Consider the following 12,780-nt stretch of genomic DNA (forward strand, 5'->3'; position numbering starts at 1 on the left):
TTCAAATGGTTGACCAGTTGCGCACCACCTAGCTCTAACTGGATGACCATGTGTGTTCAACTGGCTAACCAATTAAGCACCAGTTGGCTCTAGCTGGGTGACCATATGTTTTCAACTGGTTAACCAGTTGGCTTTAACTGGATCACCATATGTGTTCAACTGGCTAACCAATTGGACACCAGTTGGCTCTAACTGGTTGACCGTATGGTTTCAACTGGTTAACCAGTTGGGCACCAGTTGGCTTTAACTGGATCACCATATGTGTTCAACTGGCTAACCAATTGGGCACCAGTCAGCTTCAACTGGATGACCATTTGGCTTGAACTGGATCACCATATGTTTTCAATAGGTTAACCATTTGGACACCCATTCACATTGACTGGTTGACCAGTTGGGCATCAATATGTTTAATTGGATGACCATTTGTTTTCAACTGGCTAACCAATTGGGCACCAGTTAGGTTCAATTGATGACCAGTTGGCTTTAACTGGATGACCATATGTTTTCAACTGGTTGACCATTTCGACACCAATTTACATTGACTGGTTGACTAGGTGCACACCAGTTATCTATAATTGGTTGACCATGTGTGTTCAATAGGTTGACCAATTGCGCACCATTTGGATTCAATTACGTCCAGTTAAATGCAATTGGAAAACCAATTGGCCACCGGTACTGCCCAAATGGTTTGCCAATTGGACGTAAACTGGTCTACCAATTGGATATAATTGGTGCGCTCTCAACTGGTGGCGAAATTCCAATTGGTCGAAAACCAATTGGTGGCAATTGGTATTTTTCCAATTGGACCCATTGACTTTTTTTGACTGGGCTACACTGTGCCACAAGCGCGTCTTCATTCTTAGTCTAGCGCTAGACAAGTTAGTTTCCCTTTGCTTTCGTTGATTCCAGAGGAGAGAGTTTTAAATTTATGAATCAGGTACGATTCACGAAGCTCACGGTCATGGCTAGTGCGGAATCCAGATTCTAGTATCGTCACTTTGAGGTTGTTAAATGAGTGGCCCGGCATGTTGACATGTTTTGATAGTGGAAGGTTTGGTTGGGATTTGGCATGTGATCTGTGATTGTTGAACCTGATTCTGAACGGTGTTTCCGTCTGCCCTATGTATTGCATGTGGCAGGTGCCACACTCAAGGAGGTACACTACGTTAGATGAATCACAATTGAAACTTCCTCTAAGTGTAAATGTGAATTGGTTTGATGTACTGGTGGCAGTGATTGAAGGTGTTATATGAGGACAAACTTTACACCGTGGTTTGTTGCAGCGGCTGCAACCGGTATGATTAGCTGTGACAATTTTAGACGACGTAAGAATGTCACCTATGTTTTTCGAGCGTCTGTACACGACACGAGGAGGCTCAGGAAAAACGGCTTTTAGTCTGTCGCTTTGGGTAAGGATGTTATAATGTTTACGAAGTATGCCTCCAACCTTGGGGATGGACGCCGAATGTGTTAGTACCAAATTAGCAGACTGTGACACGCTGGCCTTTCTGCTACCTTTTAAACTGTCCATCTGGTTGCGTTCTGCAGCTCGGTATATCGCATCGTCGATAATTTTCTCCGGATATTTTCGTTTGAGAAGTTTCTTCTTGAGCTCCTGACAACAAGAATTAGAATCCTGTTCTTCAGAGCATATGCACCTAAAGCGCTGTGCCTGGCTATATATATATATATATATATATATATATATATATATATATATATATATATATATATATATATATATATGTCGGACCATGTGCACACTGGCATAAATCCAGAAAGATCTCAAGGGGACACACACACCTTGATGCCATGGCGGCCATTGTGTTTTTCATAAATATGCCTTTTATTTTTAAGTATATAAAACCTAAAATCATGTTTTCAAATAAATTAAAAACAAAAGGAGTCCGGGCCTAGGCAGCCAGTAGTTGGCAAAGACAGTATAGCTAATATGTCATTTGGGTTAAATCGCAAAATGAAAATGCTGGCACTTTTTTTTATAATGCGTAAAGGATAAATGCTTTTCTTTAACTTCATCTCTAATCGTCTATACTGCTAGCCTTCCAAGATTTACCCTGGAATATTTCTTGCAAAGTGTGTTTATATTCAGCAGTTTTCTTTTTTTTAATGACAAAATTATACTCGAGCAATCGCATTCATACTTCATTTTCAAAGGCCCGAATAATAAACCTCTGCGGCATGCCAGAAGCCACCCGTAGCATTTCAGAAAGCACGATCGACCTGTACAGTGCCTATTGAAACTAAGATCAGCATTCACTCTTTTGCTTCTTTTCTACTTATTGGACAGCTCTTCAGATTTCAGAGTTGATTTTTAGGAGAGTGCGCTATGCTTAACTGTCAAGCATTTCAAGTGTGCTATTTGAAAGGTAAATCTCAAGGGGGGACACTTGCAAGGGGTGTCCCCACCCAGCCTGAATACAAGGGGGGTCAGGACCCCCCTGACCCCCCCATGATTTAACAACACCTGTTTTCTGAAGAAAAAAAGGAAAGAAAACAAAGGACAACACAAGAAAAATATGTAGATGTACATAGATCGTTCAGGCGGTCACCACATTTCAAGTACCTTCCTCCTGTCGTCCACTGTCAAGCTTCACTTCTCCGGCTGTCCCCTCCTCACTTGTTCCTGAAGCTTCAGGAACAAGTGATTATATATACGCATCCAGGGGATGAGTAGGTATGTATGTATCTACACACACACACACACACACACACACACACACACACACATATATATATATATATATATATATATATATATATATGTGTGTGTGTGTGTGTGTGTGTGTGTGTGTGTGTGTGTGTGTGTGTGTGTGTGTGGTCACCAGCCGAACAAACGCTGACCGAAATCGAAAATGAAAGCGAACCACGGTGAGCGGTCTCGTGACCCAAGCCACCAATGACAGGCAGCGAAAGGGCGATAACACACAGACAGACAGGAACATCCGTAGCCGCGCCGGTGTGGTGTAAGGTAGAGGGACTTTAGTGTGGTGTTGGTAGTTGTGTTGTTCGGTTGTTTGTTCTCTGGTTGGTGTCGTTTGTTTGTGGCCACTGTCGGCAAGACTGCGCAAGCCGGAGGAAGTGAGCCCGGGTGAGCCCACGATAGAGCGTTTTATGGGCGCTTTCGAGCGGCCCTGGAACCATTTTGACGGCAAGGACAGTTTTTAAACGCGCGGTGGTAGAAAGTATTAGAAAGTCGGTGCTTTGTTCTTTGTCCCGCAGAAAGTGCCCAAGAGGCATTGGTTTGCCGACATGCTTTCTGTCGCCGTTTTTCCTCGCCTTGTGGACGCGTCAAGGTCAGTCTAACCGAGACTGTACTGTGCTACGCTACAGCTGTCCCTTACTCGCTAACTACGCATGGCTGATGATTAAAAGCACGCGCAAGTCCTTTGCTTCTCCCGCGGGCGGTGAAGCGGTAAGCCGGAACGGTAGATGGATGGTCCGTCGAAAATCGACGTCGCCTCGCGTATCGACTTGTATACCCGCCCCGCCCCCTCCCCGCCCTTAAGCATGCAGTAGTGTTGGGGGTCTGTTGCTTAGTGAACGAGGACTCGTTCAATAATAATCGTCACGCTATCCTTTGCAGGCTCGGAGCTGTGGTGCTAGCCCGCAAGATCATGGTACGGTCCACTCTCCCGACTAAGCGGCGACTGCGATCTTTAAGAAATTCAGTACGCCACCGTTTTTCCTTGTTTGCAGGCGACCGCCGACGAAAGCTGGAAGGACGCGTCCTCTATCTACGACTTCTCGGCCGTTGACATCGACGGCAACGAAGTGTCTCTCGATAAATACAAGTGGGCACACAAAGCCTATAGTCGTAGGCTGATAGCATCGACTACCTTTCACGCTGTCCCTTCGTGTCGAGGCTTTTCGAAAAGTCGGCGTTGTTCGTAGTCGCGTAAAGTTGTACGTAGTTCTCGGCTGCCACACGTGCGTAATGAGCTCACAGCTGGACTGCGCTGGAAGTGGCTATATGCACGACGATTCGCAAAGTTGCACAAGTATTACGAGTGAAAAACAGCGCTAAAAAGACTGGACAACGACACGGGACCACGGCGCTGATTAACAACCAAATGTGTTTTATTCCTTCAGTCATCATAAGTATACTTCACCACTATTGCAGTGAAACTACAGAAAATTGAAGACTCTGCCTGCGCAGAGACAGTAAGGCGATCAGTGGGACATGAATTCTATCTCCTTTGGAACGAGGGAAATCGAGGGGAGGCTTACACATGCCTCGCCGCTATTGTGGATGTGATAAACTTCTGAAATGAGACGCGCGCATTCGTCATGGTATTTTAATGGGAAAGTGGTATCCTTAAAAGATGGGTGGCTACCGCAATTGCTACAATGAAGAGATAACTACCTGTCGCTTGTTTCTGAACCTTGTTTGAATGACTACCGAAGTTAGCAATTGCATTGACAGATACGGGGCTCTTAAGTTTCAAAGTGCATGTGGAATCACTATCGACAGGTTTTTAGTTTTAAGTAGTGCTGACAACACAATTTGCACAAATCTGAGAAAAAGACTGCAATGTCTTCTTGTCCCCGTGCTGGGCCAAGAACACTCGTGCTGCTTTGTTGTCGTCACCACTGGCACATACGCGCGGCAAGATGCAATCCACCTTCATCTGCTTGGATGATCAACTTTTTATGCAGCGGAAAAGGTGTGTGCACAGGCTCTTGCATCACCCCTGTTCTTGGCGACATTTTATTAGCCAGCTATGACCGTAATCTTGAGGGCAAGCTAAGTCAGACGAGCACGGTAAAGGTGATGCGATACTTACATGATATTTTTATTCTTTTACAGCACTAACCCTCCTGGCATAGCAGCAACAGGCTGCGCAATTTTTGATGTATTCCTCACAGAATTAAATTCTTTCGAACTGACCACTGAGCGTTCTTCAGACAACAAACTGTGCTTCTTAGACTTTCTCAAAATAGCCATGTATGTTGGGGTTATGCGCCCAGGTCTTAGAAAGAGCCTTCTCCCTTTTTTCTTCTGAGCACTCCAAGATTGTTAAATGCGGCATTGCAAGAGCTTGCATGAAGGCGGCATAAGACAGGTCTTGTGACCACCAAGTTGAAGCAAGTTTTCTTTTGCAAGTAGCATGCCTGAAGCTTGCAGGTTTTTCCAGCAACGCTTTTGACTAACATTGCCGAAAGCCTCAGAGCAGGCTTTTAAAAAACAAGCGCTCACTTGCTCAATCGGACAAACTCACAGCAAAACTGTTGCGGTTATCCCTTATGTGCACAAGGTAGCGCACAATCTTAGAAATTTGTGGCAGGGCAGGCGTTAGGCTTTTGTTTTCAGGCCAAAAATAAGCTTGGTAGCCTGTGCCAGTGGGTCAGTCGAGACGTAGAGAACAGATGTCCTAAGAAGCACAGGCAGAAGTTTGTTTTGAATGTCAAGGTGTTGTGTACAAGATTCCACTTTCTTGCAGGCATTATGTCGGTCGTACAGGACGGTGTGCTAATGACTGCATGCGCGAGCATTCGAACAAGGTTCAGAAAACAAGCGACAGGTAGTCTGTTATATCTCTTCATTGTAACAATTGCGGTTGCCACCCATCTTTTAAAGATACCACTTTCCTGTCAAAATACCATGACGAACGCACGTGTCTCATTTCAGAAGTGTCAAATCCACAATAGCGGCGAGGCATGTGTAAGCCGCCCCTCGATTTCCCTCCTTCCGAAAAAGCTAGAATTCATGTCCCATTGATAGTCTTACTGCCTCTGCGCAGGGCGAGTCTTCAATTTTCTGTAGTTTCATTGCGATAGTGGTAAAGTATAGTTACGCTGACTTTTGGTTAGCGAGCGCCGGGGTCTCGTGTCCTTTCTTGTCCAGTCGTTTTAGCACTGTTCTTCACTCATAATCATGAACCAACCATCCCAAATGCGTACCCTGCTATTGCTACTTTGCTCATGTCAATGGTTGGTCTGTGTCACTGGAGGACCAGCCGTCGCCGTACTGCTTTGTGGTTCGCACTATTTTGCCAGCGTCGCAACTGCCCGACTTGGGGCTGGCAGCGACGTGCCGCTGTACTCATGACATCATACGTGATGTTACCGCTCGTGCCACATGACTAGCACATGTGACAGCCCTGGCTGTCAACCCTGGTTCTGGCAGTTGTGATGCTGGCAAAATAGTGAGAACGGTGATGCAGTACAGCGAAGGTGGCTAGTCCTCCAGTGACTGGGACCAACCACTGATGCAGGCACAGTAGTGATCTTTGCCAATCGTCGTGCATGCAAACATTGTACTTGTCAAAACAGTGTTTTATCAAGCATGCAGGTGTAAACCGCAGCAACTGGCTGAAGCTGCGTTAGTCATTGCCATGCAAGAGTAGTTGCCACATCTACAGCCAATGGCTTGGTCAGATTGTCATGTAATCTTGTACTTTTCTGTGCAGAGGTCATGTGGCACTCATTGTCAATGTTGCCTCCAAGTGAGGAAAGACCAACAAGAACTACACGCAACTTGTCGAACTTCATGAGAAGTATGCAGAGTCAAAGGGTCTCCGCATTCTTGCTTTTCCCTGCAATCAGTTCGGGGGTCAGGTGTGTAGACAAGTTATTAGTGCTGCTTTATGACTAGAGTTTGTAAAGAATGCATTTCTATCGCAATGGCATAAAGAGCCCATGTTGCCGAAATTCTGGTGTCTGCGTCGTTGGTTGTGAGCGAAAAATCGAGATAGATGCAAATAAATAATAAAAATTTGAGGTTAGTGGGGATCGAACCAAGTCCTGCATGGTAATTAGTTCTTGAAACTTCTTGAGGAGGGAAAACTCTATACAGGTGTCCTGTAGTGCGAGGAAACCTGTTGACTACATGTAATAGGTTTTTAGCTTGTCCGTACATACACTTCATGTTACTGCTACTGGAATACCGGATTGCGTTTACAGTGCCCATGTTTTACCAATGCTTTAGCTCCCCATAGGTTTATTTATGTACGTAAACATACATTTAGGTTCGCACAAAACACTAAATGATAACTGCATTTAAACTATATTTAATTTACACAAGATCCAATCACCACTGCGGCAAAATGACAGGTTTTTAACGTGTACGGTATATATAAAGGGGTGTACAGAATGCCGGGCGATAGTATTGACATCTTGTGATGCTTCATGCAACCACAATTATGGACACCTGTGTTCTTAAGTAAAAAAAGTTCAAAAGGCAACTTGTAAGGAATTGCGCTGCTGCAAGGAATTTACACCAGTGGAGAAGTAGGGAATGCACCATGTTTCTGCAGTAATTTTGTGCATGCCTGGATCATCTCGGCCCTGCCAGATGGCGCAACCTATCCGGCCTCTCACTTTCATAGCTGCAGTAACACGGCTCGCACATTGTGCTTGCAATCGGAGCTTGTACTTCAGCTTGTCTTGACTGGGAGTCTGTAGTCTATGTAAAGGGGATCTTGTGAGCAACTCTTTAGCTCCTCATAACAAGGCCATAAACGAAGGCATATCTTGTAAGTATTTTCTGTGAAAGCAAATCTACGTTCTGTAAATGCGCGTGCATGCGCAAGTATTCCGGTAGTATGGTAATGTGAAAAGTGTAAAAACTAAAAACCTCAAATATTGTGTGGCAGAACAGTAGAATTGCACCATATGAATTGCATGATGAGAGTGTGGTTTAAAGGACTGCCCATTACAAAGTGCTCTGGCATAATTATCAGCAACAGGCACAGCATCAACAAAGTATGCAGCTGCATGTATTGCCTTATGGATGCATAGTGGGCACTTAGCAACTGTACTTGCAGTAGGTATGCACTCTAGCAGAGTTAAACGGCCATCATTGTGTGCACCGATGTTTCTTTCCTCGTGGTAGAGTTGAGGTATCCACTGAGAAGCGAATGAAAAAATGATGCAAAAGGGGCCTGGTCATGCTATTGTGTTCTCCTTTTGAAGGCGAAGCTCAAGCATCAAGTTTTTTTTTATTCGTTGTTGTAAACTTGCATTCATTGAAATTTTCATTGCAAGCCAAACTGACTTCTGTAAAATTTTTCATGGTATGAAACCTTTGGATGTGAATTGTGCTATCTGGAATGAGTTTTTAGAAGAAACTAGTGCATATACAGGAAGGTCCTACCTTTGTCACATCTCTGGCATGATAAGAGTCCCGAGGCATTCAACTGGAATTTACACAGCCATCCTGCCTTTCCACTGCACACACTGTGTGGTTGTAGTAGTGTAATGCATTTCAACTATTGTGCATGTACTGCACCTTGTGAAAACACGTATGCACGGTGCTGCCATATTGTGCAACTTGGTAGGCACCAAGATTCCAGTTGAAGCGTGCTGATGACATTTGAGGCAATGTCGCATGGCACTTGGCAGGTGTCAGTGTTCTTGCAAACATTTGAGAACTTGCAACTGTCTTAGGATCATAGCAGGCCAGTGGATGCAGTGCAGCTCACATAAGGTGCATGCAGGCACAGTGCGACACCAGAAACTAATGACGACGTGCCGACACAGTGTGGGTCCTACTTTTGTTTACTTAACATATGTCGTTCATGTAACTTTGAACGGTGGTAAACCATACATATGGACAGTCTATGACGTGCACACACCTCATGCATGTAGAAACTGTAGGCGTGCATACATCGCCTATGCCTAAACGCTGCATTGCCTGCTGTGCTGCTAGGATGTCTGTGCCCAGGAAAATTTTGAACCAGCGCCATTGCTGCGCTGCTGAAACGAATGGCAAGATGCAGCACTTCGTGAAGCGGTTCAGGTGGTGCAGGCGAATCAAATGGACCTATAATGCAGGGCCGGTGCCCAGACATGAGCAATGTGCACATTGTACTGTTGCTTTGTGAAACTTGGTGAGCTTTCATCGTAAAGCGTTGGTCGATTTTTGCTCTTGACCCTCCCAGCATCCACGTTGGACTGTTCTTGATGTTGCAATAGAATGATTGATCAATCGATTTAAGTACTTGGGCATTTGGTCCACTGTGAGACTGTGGTCTCCCAGTTATGGTTATTTCATTGTTTCAACGGCTAATTTTCTTGTCCAGGAGCCCGGCACTGAGGCAGACATAAAGAAGTTTGTAGAGAAATACAACGTGAGGTTCGACATGTTCAGCAAGGTAAACGTCAATGGGGACAAAGCGCACCCTTTGTGGAAGTACCTCAAGCAGAAGCAGTCTGGGTTCTTAACGGAGTAAGTGTATCTGCTTGGATGGAACGAGTATCGCTGTGCACACAGTGGTCCAATTTTCTTCTTAAAGCTATAGCAGACACAGTGAAAAGGAGTAGCACTTTCTGGCAAGAAATTTAATACATTTAACAAAGGTTAACTTTGTCCCAACCTTTCATTGCAGTGCCATCAAATGGAACTTCACGAAGTTCGTTGTTGACAAGGAAGGTCAGCCCGTTCACCGCTATGCACCCACGACTGATCCTGTGGTGAGAGGCATTTTTCGTTGTCCCACTGGCACGAACATGCTAGTGAGACTCCAAACTGAGCAGATGTCGTGGATGGCTCACGGTGACGAGTTCCGATATACCATTGACTCACGATAATTTAAACAAATCTTTTTGGTATGCCCACTATGTTTTCAATGTATTTTAAAGCGGCTTAATTCAAGCCGCCCCACTATACAAATTTAGTTAATTCAGACTTTTTGCTTGTTCGTGCCTGGAAATATCTGCTGCCTTTTGTTGCTTTTAGCTGAATGTTCGTGTTTTGATGTCACTAACAGTCACAAATAAAGCAGATTGTTTGTCTACAAAAGGGCCCAACTAGCCAAACCTTACGCATTAATAGCATGCCGGGAAAGGAAAAAAAATGCAACTGCCTGGTCTTAGTTTATCGCGTGCCGAACACTTCTTGGTCATTTTTGCTGCAGTACACTGGTGTCATGCGGGATAGCGTCCTAAGAATTGGAAGGGACTACCAACTTTCATGGGATGCAACACATTTCATCCCTTCATTACACAGGCGTGCATGCGTTGTCTAATAATGAGTACCAGCATTGCCGCTGACATCTAAAAACTTACTGGAAATCATGCAGAGCTGTCTATATATTTAGAATAACAGAGAGCTGAGCCAGTTGGTAAGTATTCATTCTAAAAAGACAGGGCGTGCAAACACGGACACAGAAAGAAGTCAGGACATCACAAACGCCGACTAACAACTTGTTAGTCGGCGTTTGTGGTGTCCCGACTTCTTTCTTGTGTCCGTGTTTGCACGCCCAGTCTTTTTAGGCCGTCTATATTGTTGCTGCATCACTGAAAAACAAACATCACAATGCTAGTTGGTACGTTACCCTTTGTCATGTTTGAGAACTGTTGGTAATTCGAACTTCTGATAATTGAAACAAAATCCTGAGGTCCCCTCGTGTTTGAATTATAGAGTCTACTGTATTAGAACGTCTTTGTGTTTCCTGTGAGAAAAAAATTCCAAGAATATTTTGTAATATAAACAGTTTCAGTAATGAACATTGGTTAATGTAAACAGTGCTGCAACAGCACAAGATAGCAGAATACTTTGTGTGTTACTTTTTGCATGGCCTTACACAATTGACAGAGCAACCCAAAATTTAAAAAAGAAACATCATAAGAGTTGGTGCAAATGGAAAATAACATCGATGAACAGTACTGCACAGGTCTGTGTGAAAGCGTGGTCAGCTGGGCTAATTAGGGCTATGGTCCCCGATAGAGAACATTGGCTAATTGTAGTTTTAAATAGACAATTTCTGCATGGGCATGCCTGTGGTAGTTGGGTCCCCAAAGCCACTGTTAAACAAGCACCCTTGGTTAGCAAATATTCACTTTGCATTACTGCCTAGTAAATCATTGCTGGCATTTGTTATTGAAGCTGGGTGACCAATATACTTAATTACGTGTAATTTATATACACATAAAAGGTAGTCAAAATTCCCTGTTAAACCCCCACAGCTTGTTAAAAAAAAAGGATGTTCAGTGATTGTTTCACACTTGTATGAAAGGTTCAAGCAGTGTGTAAAGGAAATCATGCCTATGAATATGTGAAAACCTTTTGTGCAAAAACCTCGCTGTGCTTTGCATAGTCCAGACTGTTAATCTGTGCTCGATTGGCAAAGTGGCTAATCATTGGCACTCAACTGAAGATGTCTCAGACTTGCACATTTCTTTTTTCCTGACAGGACATTGAACCAGATCTCCTGAAGCTCTTCTGAGCTATCAACGGCTGGCACACCGAGGTGTCTGCAAATGTGGACGGCTTCCTGGACAAGAGACCTTATGATGGGCAATCTACAAACCGTCACTTGCGGCTGGCTTGCCCTGATGTTTTTCCAGTCTCGAGTCGAGGAAGAAGACACCTTTGTGGGAACTTCGTTAAGCCTTGCTTTTGATGCTGGAAGCCCAAATAACCTTGATCAAAATAAAGCCTAGTTTTACTCGGTTACACTGTCCCTTTTCTTGCGCAGAAATATAGATGTAGCTGCACAAAGATTTTTTCGAATGCTTATCACACGGTAAGTAGCGAAACCCAGGACAGGAAAGGCCTCTGGTGTTTCAGTTGTGCGGCTTCTCTAGGGGTTTCCTGCACGATGCTTTTCACAAATGTTATAAGTATTCTGTTACCACCTGGCGAGCCATACGTGAAATCGGTCAATACGAGTCTTGGGCAAGACCCACAGTGCAGGTGGGCTCTCTGCTTTACTCCTAGTAACTAGGCACAGTGGCATAGACACCAGCCTTGTGTATAAGCAGTGCAGGCATGTCTTGTGTATAACTCTTGAGTCCTTATCATAGGCCGACTCTACTGCTAGTATTCTTGCCCAAAGAACTGTTAGCAAGCAGAGTATCTTTGCTGAAGTATTTTTCACTGACTGTAGTTGCCAGGTGTTCTAGTAATACGTTCTGGTGGGCTAGTTGGTTCATTGCTGTTAGACATTCTTAAACTGCAAAAAATGACCACAACACAAGAAAAAAAAACATTTCGCGCAGTTTAAGAACAGGTATTCTAGTAGCACCAAACAAAAAAAATGACGCACTATTTTTTTTTAACCGGTGCCGCCATGCAGGCCATTTCAACCAAGGACTCTTGCTGAGCATCGCTATGCATCCTACAGTTCCCGTCTCCTCTGATTGTACTGTCCTAGGAGGGCAAAGAAATATCCCTTGCAACATTTATAAGGACACAACCTTTCACTTTTGCATTGCGTCATCACTGCATTCAGTTTCCTGGGAAGCATAAACTGATCATGGGAGCTGCTTGTTTTGATAAACCCAGCTTTTTTTAAAAAGTTGCCATCAGTTCCAAAAATGAGACTTAACAGAGAAAAGTTTGCAACTATATGTAGATGTAAATGAGGGGTGCAACTTTTTAGTCCCTTTATCCATACCAGTTAAGCTTGTTAAAAGAAATGCAGCATCATATGGTGCACGTTAAAAGCCTGGAAACATTCTAATGTTAAACAAAACTAACTTTCAGCGTAATTTATGTGGACAATGCTAGTGGCTGTTATAAATAAATGGCAAAACAAGCGCAGCGTCGAACGAGAGCAGATGGGCACACAGCGCCTTCTCTTCCATACTTGCTGTACTCATTTTGCAATGTGTTGAACATTCAGTGCTGATATCCACAAATGTCCATTCAGTAAGTGTAGCAGAAATTTTAGGAAAGCAGGCAATCTGACAGTGTACTGGGTGACATGTTCTGCGTAATGAGCACTGGTCTGCTAGCATACACTATACATTACTATGATGTAGCAGTGTGCTCTGGACTTGACACACAATTCAGAAGCTGTTTTTTTTTTTAAT

At 44.0% G+C, this 12,780-nt stretch overlaps 1 protein-coding gene across 2 annotated transcripts; it reads left to right on the forward strand.

Moving 5' to 3' along the window:
- Positions 1–2,902: 2,902 nt before the first annotated feature.
- Positions 2,903–11,417, forward strand: LOC119404627 (glutathione peroxidase-like). Of its 2 annotated transcripts, XM_049418948.1 has the most exons (8): positions 2,903–2,984; positions 3,019–3,109; positions 3,605–3,638; positions 3,718–3,812; positions 6,432–6,579; positions 9,045–9,190; positions 9,351–9,435; positions 11,157–11,417. In XM_049418948.1, exons 1-8 carry the CDS (start codon positions 2,918–2,920, stop codon positions 11,187–11,189), a joined length of 699 nt encoding a protein of 232 aa, XP_049274905.1. In that variant the 5' UTR covers positions 2,903–2,917; the 3' UTR covers positions 11,190–11,417. The 2 variants fall into 2 exon arrangements, with proteins under 2 accessions (XP_049274905.1, XP_049274906.1); XM_049418949.1 differs by lacking the exons at positions 2,903–2,984; positions 3,019–3,109 and adding an exon at positions 3,241–3,314 and having other exon boundaries at positions 9,348–9,435.
- The last annotated feature ends 1,363 nt before the right edge of the window (positions 11,418–12,780 follow it).

This window comes from Rhipicephalus sanguineus, chromosome 9, assembly GCF_013339695.2.
Source record: "Rhipicephalus sanguineus isolate Rsan-2018 chromosome 9, BIME_Rsan_1.4, whole genome shotgun sequence".
Classification (NCBI taxonomy): domain Eukaryota; kingdom Metazoa; phylum Arthropoda; class Arachnida; order Ixodida; family Ixodidae; genus Rhipicephalus; species Rhipicephalus sanguineus.